Source organism: Balaenoptera musculus, chromosome 16 (genome assembly GCF_009873245.2).
Source record: "Balaenoptera musculus isolate JJ_BM4_2016_0621 chromosome 16, mBalMus1.pri.v3, whole genome shotgun sequence".
In the NCBI taxonomy this organism is placed as follows: Eukaryota; Metazoa; Chordata; class Mammalia; order Artiodactyla; family Balaenopteridae; genus Balaenoptera; species Balaenoptera musculus.
The window spans coordinates 2652750-2672393 of NC_045800.1; the positions used below are offsets into that span (position 1 = coordinate 2652750).

At 46.6% G+C, this 19644-nt stretch overlaps 1 protein-coding gene across 5 annotated transcripts in view; it reads left to right on the forward strand.

Annotated features, from left to right (window-relative positions):
* Positions 1-16280, forward strand: part of C16H10orf143 (chromosome 16 C10orf143 homolog) — a 41156-nt gene extending 24876 nt beyond the window's left edge. The window contains exons 2-5 of one of the 5 annotated variants that reach the window (XR_005016881.1): positions 3090-3263; positions 3362-3424; positions 15049-15370; positions 15797-16280. Coding sequence is in view for 4 of the 5 variants with exons in the window: in XM_036829234.1 (XP_036685129.1) it covers positions 3090-3263; positions 3362-3424; positions 4691-4780 (327 nt within the window). In the remaining variant the exon portion in view is untranslated. Of the gene's footprint in view, positions 1-3089; positions 3264-3343; positions 3425-4262; positions 4671-4690; positions 5057-15048; positions 15371-15796 lie in introns of those variants that run through there. The other 4 variants (XM_036829234.1, XM_036829236.1, XM_036829235.1 and 1 more) reach the window with 4 other exon arrangements.
* Positions 16281-19644: the final 3364 nt, after the last annotated feature.

Below are 19644 nucleotides of genomic sequence, written 5' to 3' on the forward strand. Positions count from 1 at the left end.
ACCTAATCCCACCTTTATTTTAAATTTAGTCTTAGATGTACATCTAAATACTTTCAAATGCTTACAAAAAATGCTTATGCTGGAATTTTCCCAGTCATCACTTGGTGAGATAAAGCTTACCTTCACATAGAATCCTCAGGAAGGGCTGATGGGTGTAGTATTCTCTAAATTCATCTATGTTGAAACTCTTTTTCTGTAATCTTGATATTTGAAGGACAGCTTGCTGGATTTAAAATTCTTATTTTCGGGCTTCCCTGGTGGCGCAGTGGTTGAGAATCTGCCTGCCAATGCAGGGGATGCGGGTTCGAGCCCTGGTCTGGGAAGATCCCACATGCCGCGGAGCAACTCGTCCCGTGAGCCACAATTACTGAGCCTGCGCGTCTGGAGCCTGTGCTTGGCAATGAGAGGCCCGCGCACCGCGATGAAGAGTGGCCCCCGCACCGCTATGAAGAGTGGCCCCCGCTTGCCACAACTAGAGAAAGCCCTCGCACAGAAACGAAGACCCAACACAGCCATACATACATACATACATACATAAAAAGAATGTAAGCAGACAAGAATAGCATTAAAAAAAAAAAAAAAAAAAAAAAAAAAAAAAAAATATATATAAAAAAAAAAAAAAAAAAAAAAAATTCTTATTTTCTTTCATTGAGATTGAAAAGAATGTTTCTCCATTGTCGTCTTACTTGTATGTTGGTTTTGAAAAACCTGATGCCAGTCCAGTTCCTTTGCACTTTCATTGATCTGCATGCCCAGGGGCCTTGAGGATTTTATCTTTATCTTTGAAATCTCCTAGTTTTATTAGGATATATCTCAGCGTTGATCATTCTGGGATAATTTTCCCAGGTGCCCTGTGAGCCTTTTCATTTTAAGATTCAGTCATTTTTTTTGTTTTGGGGAAGTTTTCTTAGGTTACAGTTTTAAACATTAGCTTTGCTCCATTATTTTGCTTTCCTCTTTTCGGAACTCTGATTTATGAACGTTATTCCTTCTTTGTCTTCCATTTCCACTGCTTCCTTTCCTCCCTTTTTTTTTTTTTTCTTTATGTTCTTTTCCTTCTCTTGGTTGTGCTGCTGTCCTTCTTTGGTGCCTTTTATTAATTTTCACTTGAATTTAATCTCCTTAGTGTATTTTATAATTTATTCCTCATTTCTGAGATAATTGTGCTTTTTCCTTCCATTACTTTCCTGAACTCATTCAAGTCTCTTGGTTTCTCCCTGCTTTTGTCCCTTTCTGTTTTTACATTTTACATTTCTAATTCAAGGTGGTTTTTCGTATCCTCAAATGTTTGTTTGAGCGTTTAAGTATGTTTTTAGATTGTTTGAATTACAATCTTCTTTTGATTCCTGGTTGTTTTTCAGGAGGAATTTTTATGTTATTGGGTGTTTTGTAAAGATTGCTGGTCTAATGGCAGTTCTTCTGTTAATTTGGCTGAGTCCAGGTGTAGCAGGTGTCTGTCTGTCTGTCTGTTTTGGTGATGGACAGGGAAGGGCGTGAGGCTCCTGGTATTATGGTCCTCCTTGCTTGCAGGACCCTAACTTCTCCTCTTTCTCCTTCTCATTTTCACCACCCAGCACCCAAGGGGCACTCCCCCAACTCATTTGCCTGTTTCCCTCTCAGGAGCTGTGAGTTTGGAGGAGAGCCTCTTTAAATGGCGTCTGTCTGTTTCCACGGTGTGGACTTTGGAGGCCCTGCCCCGAGTCTGTGCTCTGGGGCTCCGTCTGCCGTGTCTGGGTGGGCTTTCCGGGGGCAGATCACTCACACCCTCACTGGCGTCCCCACTCCGTCCAGCTCACAGCTTCTGCTTCTGCCCTTGCTCAGCGTGGAGCCACGCTGGGGGTGTGGGCTGGAGTAGAGGGGACCCCGCACTGGGGTTTGGTGGCTTTTCATTCTCACTGGCCGTGTTCTCAGGTGTCAGTGTCCTCTGATTTCAGGTTGTGCCCAGGGTGTGGTTCAGTGCAAAAGTGACTGTGACCTTTCTGTATTTCCCGGTGTTCAGGAAGAACTGTAGGCGGGGGGGTGACTGCCTCTGCCCTTGTCTCAGCCGCCTGGATTCCACACTTTATTTACCCCAGGACATGATTCTCAGTGGTTTAAGGGGCTCAGAGGTCAGCGTTTTCCATTTTCATCCTCAGGTATCTGTTTTAAGGCATGTTAGGGAAGAGTAAAACTAGCACTCTAAACCCATGATAGGCGGTTTCTATCAATACATTAGATAAATCCATTAAGTAAAAAAAGTCAATTTAGAAAACCATAAATAAATAATAGGACAGATAATGAACAGATTTGGCACCAGTCATGACGATGGTTTGCCAGTGACCGAAGAGGGTGTGTGGGCTGCCCGGGTACCGGGGTGTTTTCTGACTCAGGTGGGAGCTGTCCACCAGCGGGGCCGCCCTCTGGCCCAGGGACCCAGGACGGAATGCTGGCGCTGGCAAGGGGTGGACCTCCTGACCCTCAGCTCTGTGTCACTGAAAACGTCGTTACCCTGCAAAGTACACAGTCTTCGCACTTAGAGAGTGAACCGTTTTCCTTTAGCTTTGGAGGATTGCTTTTGTAATTCATCTTTAGTTCATGGGGAAGCAAAAGCCAAATGCTGACTTTCCCAAAGGTTATCAGTTATGGGCTGTGTGTGCAACTTTTGAAATAAATAAAATTAGTTTACTCTTCAGTGTCAGTAAGACAAAGAATTATCCACATGTGAATTATTCATATTATATTAAGAAAGTATTTGCCTTGATACCAGGCAAAATGTATTGAAGCATATAACTAGTTTCTTGAACAAAATTTATAGGTTTTGTACATTTTCAATATCAATAAACCAGTCACAATAGTTTATTACAAGAGTTTCGGCCAAAATTGTTTAAAATGACTTTTAAATCCGTAAAGCTAAGTAAATATCAGACAATGCTAGAAATAATGAGGTTAAGTGTAATTGATGGTGTTTAAAGTCATCTCCTCAAATGTCCTATAAACATTCCCAGCTCCACAGGGGTCTGTCTTTGCAGCTGAGGTTCTCAGAAAGCAAATTCAATTAGAGTGTTGTGTGCTTTACGAGGCCATCTCAAGTGAGATTTTGTTTGTTGCAGAAACGGGCACGCAGGAGATTAGAAGCAGCGGCGCAGGAGTGGGGCTGCCCCCAGGTGAAGGTGCGCGTGCCCGCATCCTGGGGCAGCAAGGAGCCCGAGTCACCAGATGCCCAGCCCAGAGGCCACCTCCCTGCACCGAGGCCAGACGGTGGCCAGGGGCGACCAAGCGTGGGGGTAGGTTTCTGCTCCCACCAAACCAGCCTTTAAATGTCTAATGAAAGGTGTAAATAACCACTGTTCTGATTCACCTGTGGCTGTGATTTGTTAAATAGGTTCCTCAGGACGGTGGAAAGAGCTGGGCCCAGCCTTGCCCAAGATGCATTGCGGGGGAGTCTGTAAGTGCATTAACCTTCTTGCTGCGACATAAAAGCTAGACTTGGCCTTAAATATTAGATCCATAAAACAAAGTTCATAAAAACAGCAGTTACGTTTCTAAGGAATGAAGGATGTGAGTAAAAAGGTGCAGATAAGCTTTTCTTAGCATTCTACCCAGCTGCAAACTAATTTGTTTCCAGCTTCAGACTGGAAATAGAAATTGAATATACATTTTAAATTCTTTCTAAAACACAGGGTTCAGGGAAGGGAACAGGTCTCTGGATATGGTTAAAATAGAGGTTATTTGAGTACATCTTAGAGAGAAGTCCTAACCTCATTTACTTATCAAAATAGGAATCAACGTTGTTTTTTCTCTTTTCCCTCTTTAAGCTTTTCTTTCATGTTTGCATAAACTTCACACAAACCACAGATTTCAGAAGGAGAAACACAGTATTCACACCATTAATTCAAAGTAAAGGGAGGTCTTGACGTGACCAGAGTCAGAGTCTCAGTCTCCTGTGCTGGGCAGAAATTCGTAATGTGCGTTAGCATCATGATACCCTTGTTACTAATTCTGAACTTGTTCTAAAAACAAGTTAATAAGTTTGAAACCGCTGTAATTCTTGGTTTTTGTTTTTGTTTTTGTTTTTTTTTAATTTTAAATTTGCAGTCTTCATATTGCAGTAAGATAGAATTGTGTTTAATTTCCACATAGAAACCAGGAGTGTCTGTGTGTGTGTGTGTCTGTGTGAGTATTTTCAGGATTGCCCCCTAAAGATCTTTAGAGAAACACATTGCTGTTTTTGATAAGCAAAAGACTGAGTCAGTAAACTATAGTCTTCTCGTGCTGCATTGCAGGCGACTGTTTTATAGTGAGAGGCAATGACTGTTTTAAACTGAGGCCTAGAACTGTGTCACTTATCACCCACGCGAACCTCTGACTCTGTGACGTCATCAGACAAATATGAAGACAAAGGTTGGTGGCAGACCTGCCCCAATGTGCTTCTCTACTTTTTGTTCTCTATCTTCCGGGAACTTTCCGCAGGTTATATTGCGTTTTGTGGTGTAATCCTGAACAATGGTGAAATCAAAGATACAGCAACTTGAACTTACTGTATTTTGGTTGACTCACTGTAACTGCCAAACATGCCCTGGATTTCGAGTAAATAATACGACCCCATTATGGGTAGATTGCATTAATGCTGGTGACTAACCAGGACCTTCCTTGTTCTTACCCCATTTCCATGGAATGTATCTTTCAAATCCCCCATCTGTTGGGCAAACAGTTGGAACGTAATGTGGATTCTTCATGCTCTGAGAGGTCGTCTTCTGGCACGAACGGCTTAAAGAAAAAAAAATTTGGCCCAAGCACCTGATTGGATCATTTAAGCTAATGTTCTGTTTGAACAACAGTACCTATTTGATTAGGGTTTTCCTTCCTTTGTAATTCCCCAAGCTTGCCTCTGTATGTTTCCTAGGAGATGAATCTGCGCACAGAAAACCTATATTGATATGTAAATATATCATTTTTTCGTTAATGCTCGATATTCTTTTCATCTAAATTTCAGAAACTGACTTTAAAAAATCAGTTTCCCTTTATTTGTAGTTATTCTCAATAAAATTTCACCCAAGCTTGGGTGATTTAATATTTACACCCACTACTTCTAAAAGTCTTATGTAAATAAAGATTGAAATGTGAATTTGAAAAGTCACACCTCTTGATATTTGAACAGACTATGGCTGCATATATCTTCTTTTTCTAATAATATGGCTAGTTTCTCTCTTAAGCTTTTAAAATAATAAGACACTATTTTTGTATTCTAGAACATCAAAAGGCTCAGTGTTAAATAAAAAGCAAATAGTATTTTTAGAAATGCAAGATCCCAGGGAGAAGTGCTTAACGGTAAATCACCGATGGGCAGCAATTCCAAATTTCAGAAGACTTTATTAAACACACAGCTCCATTCACAAGTGTGCCCCCCACTTCACACGCAAGCCCGCCCCGTCCTGGCCCACAGTTCCCATAGCTGACCCGGGATGGCGACCTTGGTTCAAAGAGACGCAGAGGTTATGTTGGGGAGTTTGTGTGGAATCCCTAACGGGAAACTTACCTGTGTCTCTCAGCTTGTTTGGTGCTTATGCCTGAAAACCTCCTTTGCATCCCAGTTCTCTGGTGTATTTCTGACCTCAGCGGGGTATCAGCTGACCCGATGGGTTCTGCTCTGGATTCTCACGTGGCTGTGTCTCAGCTGGCTGCCTGAGCTCCTGTTGTCTTTCTCCCGCGAAGCTTTCCTGATTGCTCACGTACGCAAGGACGTTTTCTGCAGACCTTCTCAAGCCCATTTTCCAGGCGGCACGCGGGTCTCCTGGTTGCTCTGTCCCAGCTCGCCGTCGCGGGGTGACTGATTCAGTCGTTTCTGACGGTGTCGTGGGGTGATCACTGGCCCGCGTCAGCTCCTGGTACAAGTTATTACCTAGAAAGAGCCCCTCTCCACCCTGTCACCCTGCTCACGCCACGGACAACTGGGGTGACGCCATCCCCAACGGAGGCGGTGGGACGGGGTGTTATGTCACGGGAGGTGCCCACCCCCCACCCCGGGGCGGGCCGCCCTCGCGGCTGTGCACCGTGCAGGCTGCAAGGCCAGGAGCAGGGTGATGGTCGCCGTCTCTCGCAGGCTCCTTTCCTTCCGCGAGTGGTCCCGAGGCCGGGCTGCGCCTTGCGGCCCGATTCCTTCCTCGGTCAGCTCAGCCCGCCTGGCACAGGGGTCCGTGGCAGCCAAGTGTGCCATGGAAATCACGCTCTTCTGGGAGATTCTACCCATTAAATGAGACCTAGTGAGGCTCTGAGAGGTCTCCGTGATTAGGAAAGGAAGATGCGTGAAAGGGGGTGGGCATTATCAGGCAGGAAACTACAGGAAGAACAGAGTGAAGGTGTTCGCCGGGGGGAAGTGCTGTGTCCTCAGCACCCCGTTTTCTGAATGGTACCTGGCCACTGATGCTCTACAGCTCCTCAGGGAAGGGGCCACCTTCAGACTTTATTGGGTCCGCGTGACGGTCACTTGTCCGTTTTCTCTCAGCTCCGTTCACCATGCTCGTCTCCCCTGCATCTCCCAGGGCATGGCTCCCTCCCCCTGCCCCGCCCGAGGCAGCCTCTCAGCCCCTCCCTCCGCGGTCCCAGCTCCTGCTGGGTGGAGCCAGCCAGCTCCAGGGCTCTGCAGTCACACCGTCTCCTCCCTTTGTCCTCCCAGCCTGCGGGAGGGTGGGGCTTCTACTGGGGGAGTATTTGCCTCCCTTCCCCTGTGTGGCTTCTCTTTTCCTCCATCACTTGTGAAGTTGAATCCCACATCCCTCTGTATGAAATACCTAGATTGATTTCCCTTTTCTGACTGGACCCCACCTGGGCTAATCATCGAAGGAGTGGACAAATCCTCCTGAAAACAAAAGCCTTGCAGTTTTAAATGTAGGCCTGTGGGTCTTGGTTGCCCAGCAGGCTCAGCATTTAGGAGTGCCCACAGAGTAGAGAACCTGGGCGTTAAGTTGAAAAAGATAGGCCTTTTATATTGCACATCACTGGTACTCCTTTGCTTCCATTTATCTCGGGTTATTGGGTTTTTAACCCAGGCTGGTAGTGAATTGCCACATAAAAGCCAACATGCAAAACATGATGTTTTTGGTATTGTGGACCACCCCCCTGCTCCCAATCCCCAACAAATTGATTTTGGATAGCAGCCTGTTCGTCAGTGTTGAGGGCAAATACTAAGGGAGCAGCCTTAATAAGCTTCGATGTTACTCACTTTTTGACGTGGAAATCCTTTGCCGGACAGTGGTGTTGGGGGAGGGGAAGAAGAGAGGCGGGCAACGTGAGAGTAGGCGCGGTGGTGGGGGGTTGGGGGGCACGTCCCAGCTGTTGTCTGGGCTCCGTTTTCCCTGTAGGGATGGCAGGAGGAGCCCAGGGATGATGATTCTGATTCTGAATGGATACATTTTTTTCCTTGTACTACTTCTTATCTCCAAATGGGTGACCTTTAAAATATTTGCCTTATTTTATTTACCTATCTGTCTTATTAGCCACTGCTTCCTACATCTGTAGCATCTGTAAATACTGAACTGAAATGGAATGGACCCAGAAGCTGGTGTAAACAGGATTCTCTCTTTCTCCTGGGCCCGGGTGTCAGGCAGGAGCAAGGGCCAGGGATGAGAATGTAACACTGGGCTGTAGGTGAAGACAGATCTGTGTGCAGTGGGTTGCTCTTTGTGTCCTGTTTCAGCAACAGTTACTCCTCGTGAGTCCTTTACTCTTACGTCCTGAGAGAAGGAAACACAGTCATAGAGGGGTCAACGGGAATTTCATTGATCATTCTGTAGGAATCAAACTGCGCTCTGTGCATTTTCCCCGAGGTCTGTCAGGGACCCCAGAGGCCACCGGTCTAACCCTGTCACCTTACAGGTAAGGAAAATGAGGTCCACAGGGGTTAAGTGACTGGCCCACCATGCACCGTGGCTGATGGGGAGGTGGCGGCCCCAGGACCCACACCGCAGCCCTCTCCTCTTCCCGCTCTCCTGGCTGGTCCTGTGCTCATAGCCCGTGTGGCAGCAGCACTCCCGGACTGTGCACAGTGACGACCTGCTCTAACTCCTCTGAGCAGCACGGCGCGAGGCGGTGGGTCTTCGCGGATGTCATTCCCAGACACAGTGAGAGCTTCTTGGCTGAGACGTAGGGCTGAATTATTCAAACGGTGGAAGAACAAGCCGGCCAAGAGAGGAGTTTGGCTGTGTCAGTAGCCAGACGTGAATCCCAAAATAGATGAGTTTGAATAGACCTGCTGACAGAATCTTTGGATATAACTTCTGATAGTAAATGCTTCTCTGAATATGGATGCCAGAAAAATAGTTTAAAAATTTTTACCTATGTTGTTGAGATCATTTCCAGGCTCTGAAGGAGCAGATAGCCTTCAGGTGACTAGAAGAACAAAACTAAACCTTCTTTCTCTAGGAATAAAATGTTATACTATGAGGAGACGGTGAAATGGATTTTTACAGAAAAGACAGTGTGTTAAGAAAAATGCAATTTAGATTTCCTACAAGCACATTAGACTAAGCTAATGCAAATGTATCCCTTCCTGCTACAGATAAAAACATTAGATACATAGTTAATTATATAATAAGTGAAGAGAGAAGCAGAGCAGTGGCTACAGACATATTCCTTTGTGGCTGTTGTTAGGTCTTGGCCTTTGTTGGGTTTGGTCCTAGAATGGGCCCAGGGCATGGGGGCTAGAATGCTGATGTCCAGAGATAGATGAGACTTTGGCCAGTGGAGGTGTGGGAGCTAGAATTTGGACCCTTGCCTAAAGTTCTTTTCCTTGAAGATCTGCCTATACCATAAAAGGGGATTAGAAATTAAAATACCGGGCCATACATGGGTGTGGGCTCCAAGTTTATTCTGTCTCAGTGCTACAAAAATCAAAAGTTAAAGCATGAACATAAAAATAGACACAGACTATTAAAGTCCTTAAAGCCTCGGCTAGTGGCAAAGTCAGAATCCGCATGTAGGGATGCTTCCACCATCCAGAGCGTATAGGATTCAGAGGGAAAACAGCTGGCACTGTGCATGAGACCACAATAGAATGATATAAACTACGTAAACAAATCTGCCGTGGTAGGGCTGGGGGTGGAGTAGCAGAATGGCGTCAGGAACTCTTAACAAACAGGAGAATACAAACCTGTAAGAATCTGGATTAATAGAAGAACCTGAAGTTCACTATAAAGGTAAATATTTTAAGAATTTAAAAAATGATTTTAAAAGAAATAGAGCCATGATGCAGAAAAGGATGGTATGAAAAAGGAATTGGGAGGTTAAAAAAAAAAAAAGAACTTCTAAAAATGAATGATACAGTCATTGAAGTGAAAAAAAATTCTCAGGTTAGACACAGTTGAAGACAGAATTAGTGAACTAGGAGATTTATCTGGGGAAATCATCCAAAATACAGCAAGAGAGATAAAGAGATAAAAAGTGTGATTAGCAGTCAGAGGAAAGAGTGATAAGGTTCATTAGGAAATCCAGAAGGAAGGAATTTAGAATATGGGAGAGAAAAAGATAATGATAAGATCTGATTTGAAAAGAATAATGGCTGAGAATTTCCCAAAATTGAAGAAAGGCGTTTGTAGCCAAGTAGTTTTGAAGAAGAACAAGGTGAGAGAGATCACCAATCAGATGTCAAGATATATTACAAAGCTATAGTAATTAAGACAGTGTTACTGGCATAGGGGTAGACAGATAGACAAGTGAATAAAATCGAGAGCTTTAGTTGACCAAGCAATGTAGCTCCAATGCATATATGGCGGCTGGATATATTACAGACAATGTGTTACAAGTCAGCTGGGAATGACCAGTTACTCTATAAATTGTGCTAGGACAATTGGCTATCCACATATGAGGAAAAATAAAATTAGATCTCTACCCCACACAAAAATCAATTCTGGGAAGTGGGGGAAAGGTAAAGAACCTAAATGTGGAAAAAAAAAAAAAAAAAGAAACAAAGAAACCTTTAAAACTTTCAGTAGAAAGTATAGGAGAATATATTTATGATGTTGGGAAGATTTATAATAACTAATAAACCCAAAGGGAAAAGACTAACATATTTGACTACACATGTAAGACGTTGCATATCAAAATTCCTCCTTCACTGTTTAAGAAGATACCGTAAAGCAGGGAAGACATTTGCAACACACAAAACAGAGAGTAGCAGATAAATGGGTGAAGTATACGAATTGGCAGTTCAGAGAAGCGGAAACCCAGTCAGCCAATGAATATTAAGTGGAGGTTCAACCTCTCTAATAATTAAGGGCATGCAATTAAAGCACCAAAGTGGCAAAACTAAAAATGTCTGCTGATTTAAGTGTGGGTGAAGATGTGGACCTGAAGGGTCTGTCCACTTTATTGGAGTCAATATAACCTGGCACAGTGACTTGGAGAGCAGATGTCTAGTAAAGGTGATGGTGGGTGTCCCTGTGGCCTGGAAGTTTCAGTACTAGGTACATATTCAGAGGTGCCCAGGGAAATGTGTACCAAATAATTGTAGCATTGTTTGCTTAGCAGAAAGCCAGAAACCACATAGACGTCCATCAATAGGAGAATAGATAAATGAATTGGCTATATTTATTCAGTGAAATATACACTACAGTGAGAATGGATGAACTTAAAAAAGGAAATTACAGAAGGATAGGTAGGAAATTACAGAAGAAAATGACACCATTTAGGTATAATTTGCAACATGTAAAACGTGGATACATATTAACTAAAAGAAGAAAAACATTCCTGAGAATGATAGACTGAGTTCAGCATGAGAAGGTTATTTCTACCGAGGGAGTGAGGGCTCAGGTATGGCGGGTGTTTCAGTTACATCTGTAATATTTTATCTCTTAAGCTATGTGATGGATCATGGGCGTTTGTTATACTGCTGTCTATCCTTTTTTGTGTTTCTGAGAAGTCCTGGTGAGTGTTGGACGTGACGTATGTGCACGTCCATCATGGTGAAACTGAAGAACATTAAAGACAGAATTCTGGAGAGCTGCTAGAGAGAAAGGACTGGTATCCATGAGGAAACAGTGATTTGAGTGACAACAGACCCCCCCATTAGTAACAGACACCAAAGACCTTGGAATAACGCTCTGAAATGCTAAGGGGACTGTCCTGTGTGAACACGTGGCTGTGCTAGGCTCAGAGCTAGAATGACCAGTGCAGTGGGAATTCTCTTCCCCCCCATAGTAATTCACTTGCCAAAACTGACTCCGGAAGAGAGAACGTAGACCAATCACAATGGAATAATTTGGGAATGTTCTCAAAAGCTACCATCCCAGATGGCTTTATAGGTTTAAAGAAATCCTACATGAAGGAACACATGGATGACTTGCATTAGAAAAATGACTACATTGTTTGGTCAAAGGAGGAGGAAAACAAAAACAAATGATCATCTTAATAGAGACAGAAACAGTGTTCAGTTACTCCAAATCACACTCATGATAAAACCAGAAATAGAAGGGTTTATCCTGGTAAGGTTTAAGGATCCTCACACTTAGTGGGCATTTCTGCTGGTGAAGAGAAAAACACGTTTGTTTGCTGTCACCACTTCTGCTTACCAGGGTTTCTAACTCAGACAATTAAACAAGGAAAAAGAAACAATGGCACAAGAATTGGGAAGGAAAAAAGCTAAATTGTTATTTCCTGATGATATTATTATCTACATAGAAAATCCAAGAAAATCTACAGATCAACTACTAGAACTAATATTCAACAAGATTATTGAATATAAGAAAAACATGCAAAAATAGGATGGATGAGTGGTTAAAGAAGTTGTGCTATACATACAATGGAATATTATTCACCCATAAAAGAAGGAATCCTGCCATTTACAACAACATGGATGGACTTCGGGGCATTATGCTAAGTGAAATAAGTCAAACAGAAAAATACAAATATTGTATGATCTCTCTTATATGTGGAATCTTAAAAAAAACAAAACAAAAAACAAGCTCATAGATACAGAGAACAGATTGGTGGTTGCCAGAAGTTGCGGGGGAGAACTTGGTGAAGGGGGTCAAAAGGTAAAAAGAAAACAGCAACAGAAATCTTTTTTAAAAGCAGCAGCAGCAGCGCTGGGTAAGTGGGCGCTTTAAGGTCCTGAGGCTCCTTCCAGGGCAGCCTCTTAAGACGTCAGCATCCGCTCCAAGGTGCCAGGATGTCCCTTCCTGAGCCCATGACAATGAATTTGAGATAAAGCAAACTTATGTAAGAGAACAGCCTGTATGTATTTTGGAGAGTCTGTCCTTAATGCCTGCTTTTGAAGTCCAGGAAAGCCGTGCCTACAGTTTTTTTTTGGTCTTAAAGTCAAGACTTTTCCTAGAACATGCATTCATCCTTATACCCTATTTCTTTATTTTTGGCTGTGTTGGGTCTTTGTTGCTGTGCGCGGGGTTTCTCTAGTTGCAGCGAGCGGGGGCTGCTCTTCGTTGAGGTGCGCGGGCTTCTCACTGCGGTGGCTTCTCTTGTTGCAGGGCACAGGCTCCAAGTGCGTGGGCTTCAGTAGTTGTGGCACGTGGGCTCAGGAGTTGTGGCTCGCGGGCTCAGGAATTGTGGTGCGCGGGCTCAGGAGTTGTGGCTCACGGTCTCTAGAGCGCAGGCTCAGTAGTTGTGGCTCGCGGGCTCTAGAGCACAGGCTCAGTAGTTGTGGCTTGCGGTCTCTAGAGCGTGGGCTCAGGAGTTGTGGCGTGTGGGCTCCAGGGTGCGGGCTCAGGAGTTGTGGCACGCAGGCCCCTTATACCCTATTTTTAAAGTTGCCTGTTTGTCTCGCAAGCTCAACAACAGCTCCTCTGCAAAGCTCTTGATCCTGCACATCTGGGGTGAGAGCGCTGCCCGTCGCACTGCCGTGGCTGGTGGAGCTGCGCCCTGCAGAAGCCTGGGCCTGGGTTCAGGCCTGTGTCTTCCTTCCCAGCGTGAGCACCTGACTCAGCCTCAGAGGAGTGGAGAAGGTTATGGGGTGTCATCTCGCGCTAGTCCACCTCCCCCGACTTCAGTGCTACCCACTTATCCTTTCCCTGGTCTAAAATGGATTGCTTCCCAAACTTGATCCCCTTAAAGATATTCAGTAGGAGACTGCTTATAAACATGGTGTGCCCGTTGTTGTTCTGAGCTGCTCACTAGACGCTGTCGCTGGGTAACGACAAGTACTAAGCTTTGTTCGCGTCGGCCATGCCCGCCCCCTAGAAGGGTGCTAGCGGATTAGGCTGGGACACGTTCCACACACGGGAGCTATGGGACAATCTGGAACAGAGGCAAAACGTCACCGCAGGAATCAAGTCTTCTTTTCCTTGGTTTGTGCTCTGCTCTCCAGCACTACTTCAGACTTATACAGACAAATAATCCTTCCTAACAAGGTGGAAGGCCAGGTTCAAATATAGAATTCTTGAATTTCTCAGAGTGCCACGCCGGGACATGGTGGAATGAGGGAAAGCTGGCCCCTGGCCCACCCCCCTCCTCAGCTCAGGCCCTGTCCTACATGACAAGGGGCCTTGATCATGTGCACATGGACACGTCTACCCCGTCCACGTTCCTGCTCCCACATCTCCACACCCCTCTCCAACAAGCACCCGCCCCGTGGGCATCTTTCAGGCTTGCAGCAATCACACTAGTGATGTGCTGTGGTCTCAGGAGAATGCACCTGCAGGAGAGGCTGGCCTAGCCAGGGGATAGGCTCTAGAAGGGGACAGGGCCTCTGGGTGGGAACATCCATGGAGAGGTACGGCCAGAGGGGTCCCTCTAAAGCATGAACCCCAATCAGGGGCTCAGTGCCCAGACATCCCCCATCAGACGTGCCTCCAGTGGCTGGTCCCTGCCACCAGGCGTGTCGGAGTCTGAGGACGTCAGACCTCACATCTGTATCAGGGACAGGACAGGTCCTCTGTGGGTGCCCCTGGGGGTCCGAGCTTTGAGAGGGGCTTTGAGAGGGACATTGACAAACTGGACTGTGGGGAGAAGAACATGGTGACGTGGGAACTTGAAGTCGGGTCAGGGAACAGAGATTGGGTGGAAGGTTTAAATGAGTGGTTCCTACAGGTTCCTTTGTGTGGGAGATTCTAGATCTCGGTCCTCTTGTTGCTATGTCTCACGCGTCCGGTTGTCCCAAGTCCTATTTGTTCTGCCTTCAGCATGGCTTCATATACACCCCATCCAACCAGGAGGGTGGGGATGGGGGCAGGAATGAGACATCTCAGTGCAGACCTTTTCAACAAAAAAAATTTTTTTGAGCCACATAGTGGTGTTGACGACGGTGATGATGAAATTAATTAAAAAGCATTGCTCGTCTTCTCCCCGCCCCTGCCCCCAGCCCCAGCCTCTCTCCCGAGAGGCCCGTCTTCTCTGCAGCCTTGCCTGCTGACCTGTCCCCTCCTCTCCCTCTCCCGCGGCCCCTCCGCAGAGCCTCCACGCTCTGTCTGGCCTCTTCCCCACCTCCCCACCGGGGGCCCTGCTGCTCAGGGGCTCCTGACAAGAGTTTCCGGCCAGAGAAGTTCGGGAAATGCTGCATCCTTTCCCCACCTTTGGAGGTTTGATGTACATTAGACTGTTGGTCCCGAGAATCAAGTGAAGAGATGAGTTTGATTTTGCTCGGCCTGGTATCTCTAGAACATCCTTTTGTCAAGGGATGCCTGTTATACATGTGCTTCTGAGACTGTTTTGTGAAACACAGGCCCATTGAACAAATCCAGCCCGTTTTCATCGTGGTCTTCAGGACCTTTTGCAGCCTGGCCCAGCCTGACCTCCCCTGACCATCCAGGCAGATCTCCCGTCCCTGTCTCTGTGCACCATGAACCCTGGCTTCAGTCACACAGGCAGCTGCTCCGGTTCTGGAACACTCTGACCTGCTGTTCTCACTGCCTGGGGTGCCATCTCCCATCTTGTAAGGTCGTGCTGTGCCTCCGTGGTCCACGGTGTGAAGCCTTCCCCACCCCTCGTCAGGTTCATCAGCCACAGCATCCCGTTCCAATCACCCCAGTGAGCCATCCGTGTGAAACGGGTGTTCACGAGCTTGGGTGCTGCTTCCCTTGCCGACCGCAAGTCCTCAGTCTCTCTTGTTGGGTCCCCGTGGCTCAGGGCAGCACCCGCCTTCCAGGAAACAGGATGCCATCGTGGACCGGACTGCTCTGTCCCCCCACCGCCTGGCCCACCGCTCCCTTCCTGGCCTCAGCCAGCCCAGCGAGCCTTCTGCCACCACGGTGCAGCCTTGGAGAGCAGGGGTGCCCTGCCAGCCTCTGCCCAGGGGCCACGGAGCCACACTGCTCTTTGCCGGGATAGTGGCAAGTGTGATAAAGGTTTTTGGATGCTGGACAAGACCTCTCATTTCGTGGTGGCACAGTGTCTGGCCACGGGTCTGCCCCCAGCCGTCCGGTGGTCCCAGTTACTTCTGCGGGCGAAGGTGAGGAGACAGGAGGTCTGCTCCCGGGGCGGGGAGGGCGGAGGCCCGGGTGGGGATCCTCCCGACGCTGGGTTACTTGCAGACCCTGGCCCCTGCTGCAGTGCTTTTGTGCTGAATCCATATTCCATATTTAGACATCATTTTTAAAAACTATGAATTTATAAATGATATTTTTATTCTTTTTTTTTCCCTCTCATAGAACTGTGGGAGAGAAGAGAAGTAACATTTATTGAGAACATTCTATGTACCAGGCACTGTAGGAAGTGCTTTAAATATCTTAGTTATAATATTTTATATATATTCTGTAAATATGTACTTACCACAGAAATAAGTGTTAGCTCAGCTGTTTTAAATGCAGTGCTTTGTGTTGGTGAATGTAAAGCCAAGGTAAATTAATTCCCATGACATGCTGTTTTATCATTGTAGGGACATTTTAACCATATGGAGAATTGGTAGAAGATGCAAGCTGAAAAAGGAAGATTCCAGTTGTGGTTTCGAACCCTCATGTGCCAGCGAATGTAAACCTCTCCTGGGTGGATGTGTGTGCCCACCTGTTCAAATAGTGCCTGGTACCCTCCCGTCAGGAAATCCCACCGTCCTCCGCTCCAGAGCCAGAAGAGCCTCCAAATGTTACTCCGCATGAAGCCTCCTTTCAAATGCATCTTGCTTGAGAAGAAAATCAATTGCATTATTTAAAAGTTTAAAAAATTCAGTATCAAACTTCCTGTGAGGTTTGAGAGCCCTATAGCCTACGGAGCCATATCCAGATGTAGCCCCACTTTATACTTTTCTATTGTTTTGTGGATGTATCCAGAGCTGCTTATGTACTCTTTTTTAATTAAAAGTCTTATTTTTATATTGAAAACGCGCTATAATCTTAAACTGAATTTCAGTAAATGTTAGTATCCAGTCTGTTCTGTGTGATTCCCCAACTGAACTTATCAGGCGCAGGGCCACCTTTACGTTGAAATGGGAATTTCTCACCTTCTCTTGGGTTTTCAGTGTATGGCCTGACTGTGGAGACTGGCATTGTTCCCCTGGGTCTGCAGGCGCCCTGAGATGCCCTTGTCACCTAGAGACGGGTCCCGGTGAAGCCACTGGGTCGTAGGCTTGCTCTCGGGTCCTTTGCCCGGGCAGACGCAGCCCCGTGCTCGCCGTGTTGCCCTGCGTTAGCCGTGTGGCCGTGTCCTCTGCCGGGGACCGGCCGCAGCATCCACGTCCCAAAGAGCCCGACCCGTAAACCATCGTGTGCAGTCACGGAGGCACCTCATACTGGAAAGACGGGGCAGAAGAAGACATGGGGCAGAAAGGAACTTAGTACGACCGTCTGTGATATGGATTACCCACAGTCACTGGACGCGCTGCCAGGTTCAGGACAGAAAGCTGACTTTTCTGTCCCCAGCATCTTTGGAGTCACTAGACAGTTAACCCCGAGCAAGATCGCAGAGCTGTGACTTGTTGAGGAAATGCCAGTCAAGGCCGAGAGAGAAAGTATTGACGTTTGTGGCCTTAAAAATACATCTTTAAAGAGCTTTAATTTGCTTCTGTCTTTTCCAAATGAGATACACATCTTAATTTTTATGGAAAACGTGAAAATTCTTAGATGACAGCATTTTGTTTTGTGTATAAGCTCTCCTTTTTCCCCCAAATTCATGGGGCGAGGAGGTGACCACATATTCACAGCTAGGTGTTTTGGTAATTGAAGCAGCACAGTGGTCGCCCCAGCCGTTTACATGGACTGAAAGCTTTCCTGGGGGGGAAGAGCCCCTGTGCAGCACCCTGCCTGGCGCAGGACGGACGCCCCTGGGTAGAGTCGGGCGGACGTGGGGTCAGGGCTCACCTCCCCATGCTGCCACTAGCGTCTCGGCCGCAGTCCCTCTATGAAAGGGTCTGGTGACCCACGGGCTGTCGTTAGCGTGAGACCCAGGAGTGAGACCGAGGCCTGGCCACTAATCAGGGTCCGTCCCCTGCCCTGCCACACGGCCCCTCTGAGGCCAGAGCAGGCGACCTTCTCTGGAAAAGCCACGTATGAGGAGGCCTCACAGTGTGAACGTGACAAGAGGAGTGAAGTGAAGCCGGCCAGCGTGCGGGAACCGGCAGTTTTATCCCGAATTCCTACAGTTCTTAGATGGTAAAGAGAAAACGCAGCATGGAAGAGCTTATGGGGGCCCCTGGGAGGTGTGGCCTCAGCGTTCTCTGTCCCTGTAGAACAGGCCCGCGGTACAGTGTGCTGGGTCTAGGCTTCCAGAACCACCCCTGTGCCCCTCGGAGCCCACCAGCGGGCCCCCTTGCCCAGCAGAGACCCCTGGCGTCCTGCAGCCCACCTCGCCCACCTGGCCTTTGACTTCACCCTGGCTCCGGAATCGTCCCTTCTGTCCCGCCCAACCCGCCTCGTTTTGGGCCCTGCAGCCTGCAGTGGATGAGGGAGATGACATTTGGGTAAAACTTTCTTAATTGACTTTTTTATGATTATAAAAATAATACTTGTTCATGTAGAAGAAAATAGAGAAAGGAAAACAAAATCCCCTCACCCCGCATGGCCACCCTCGGCCTGCTGGCGGGCTGCGCTCCGGATGTGGACTTCTTTTTTATTTCTAACTGAATGTTATGTAGGGAACATGCTCCCACATCGTTGTAGGAAAACGTCGTTTTAAAAGGTGGCACGGTACCCCACCTGGGGACAAGCAGGCCATCGTTTTGATGGCTCTGACACTAGCTGTGCCCTTTGGTGGGGAAGGGCTGGCTTTAAAGTCTGTAGGCAAGTGTGCGGGGAGCCTGTCTGTCTCTGCCGGGATGTTAGGGGATGTGACAGGCAGGAGGTAGGCCCACCACCCGGAGACCCCGCACAGGGACCACCTCCCCCGGCCACACCAATTTGTCCACACAACAGGTACGAAAACAGACTAGCGACATGCGAAACCTGCACAGATTCCACGAAACAGGGTTTTGACACACCCATGATGAGCATGAAATGTATTATCCCTTTAAGGTGCTTCGTCTTTCTCTTGTCAAAAGAGGAGGAACACTGAGGAAACAGACCAGGCACTTGCGTATGTGTATAAAATATACATATACATGAATATACATCCATTAAATTTTCCATTTCTTCTTAATCATGATCTGTCATTGTTTGCTTTTTGTGTAGGGACAAAAATATCAGCACATACCTTTTATCATTTTACCAAATAAGTTTATAATGGTTTCTAAACCTTGGAACAAATTACAAAACTCTCAGAAAATTCAAAAGCATGGTAAATGGTTATCGAAGACTTATTAACATCACTTGAACTGTTTTGCCTCCTTTAAAAATATAGTTTATTTTCAAATTTGTTTTTAACGCATTTCAAAATGATACCTCAAATTCATACTTACTAAAGAAAAATTTTAATTGTAGATAAGTTGAAATATAAAAGTCAGGGGGCTTCCCTGGTGGCGCAGTGGTTAAGAATCTGCGCTCCTGATGCAGGGGACACAGGTTTGAGCCCTGGTCCGGGAATATGCCACATGCCGCGGAGCAGCTAAGCCCGTGCACCACAACTACTGAGCCCGTGAGCCACAACTACTGAAGCCCATGTGCCTAGAGCCCGTGCTCCGAAACAAAGAGAAGCCACCACAATGAGAAGCCTGCACGTCGCAACGAAGAGTAGCCCCTGCTCACTGCAACTAGAGAGAAACGCACGCAGCGACAAAGACCCAATGCAGCCAAAAATTAATAAATAAAATAAATTTATAAATAAATAAATAAAAGTCAGGAACTTCCCTGGTGGCGCAGTGGATAAGACTGTGCGCTCCCAATGCAGGGGGCCGGGTTCAATTCCTGGTTGGAGAACTAGATCCCACATGCGTGCTGCAACTAAGGAGCTGGCGAGTTGAAACTAAGGAGCCCAGGAGCTGCAACTAAGGACCCCGCCTGCTGCAACTAAGACCTGGTGCAACCAAATAAAGAAATAAAATAAATATATTTTTAAAAAGTCATCTATAATCCCTGCGCAAAGATAACTAATGTTCACATTTCAGCGTGTATCCTTATAAAACCTTTTCTGTGTGGACATGCACATCCGTAGGCCTGTACTTTTGATGTTAACATCATGTACATCTTCTCATGTCAGCAAGTGTGTATTAGTTTGTCATTCTAAAGGGCAGCATCGGGAGTTCCCTGGTGGTTTAGTGGTTAGGATTCAGCTCTTTCACTGCCTAGGGCCCAGGTTCAATCCCTGGTGGGGGAACTGTGATCCCAAAAGCCACACGGTGTGGCCAAAAAAAAAAAAAAAAAA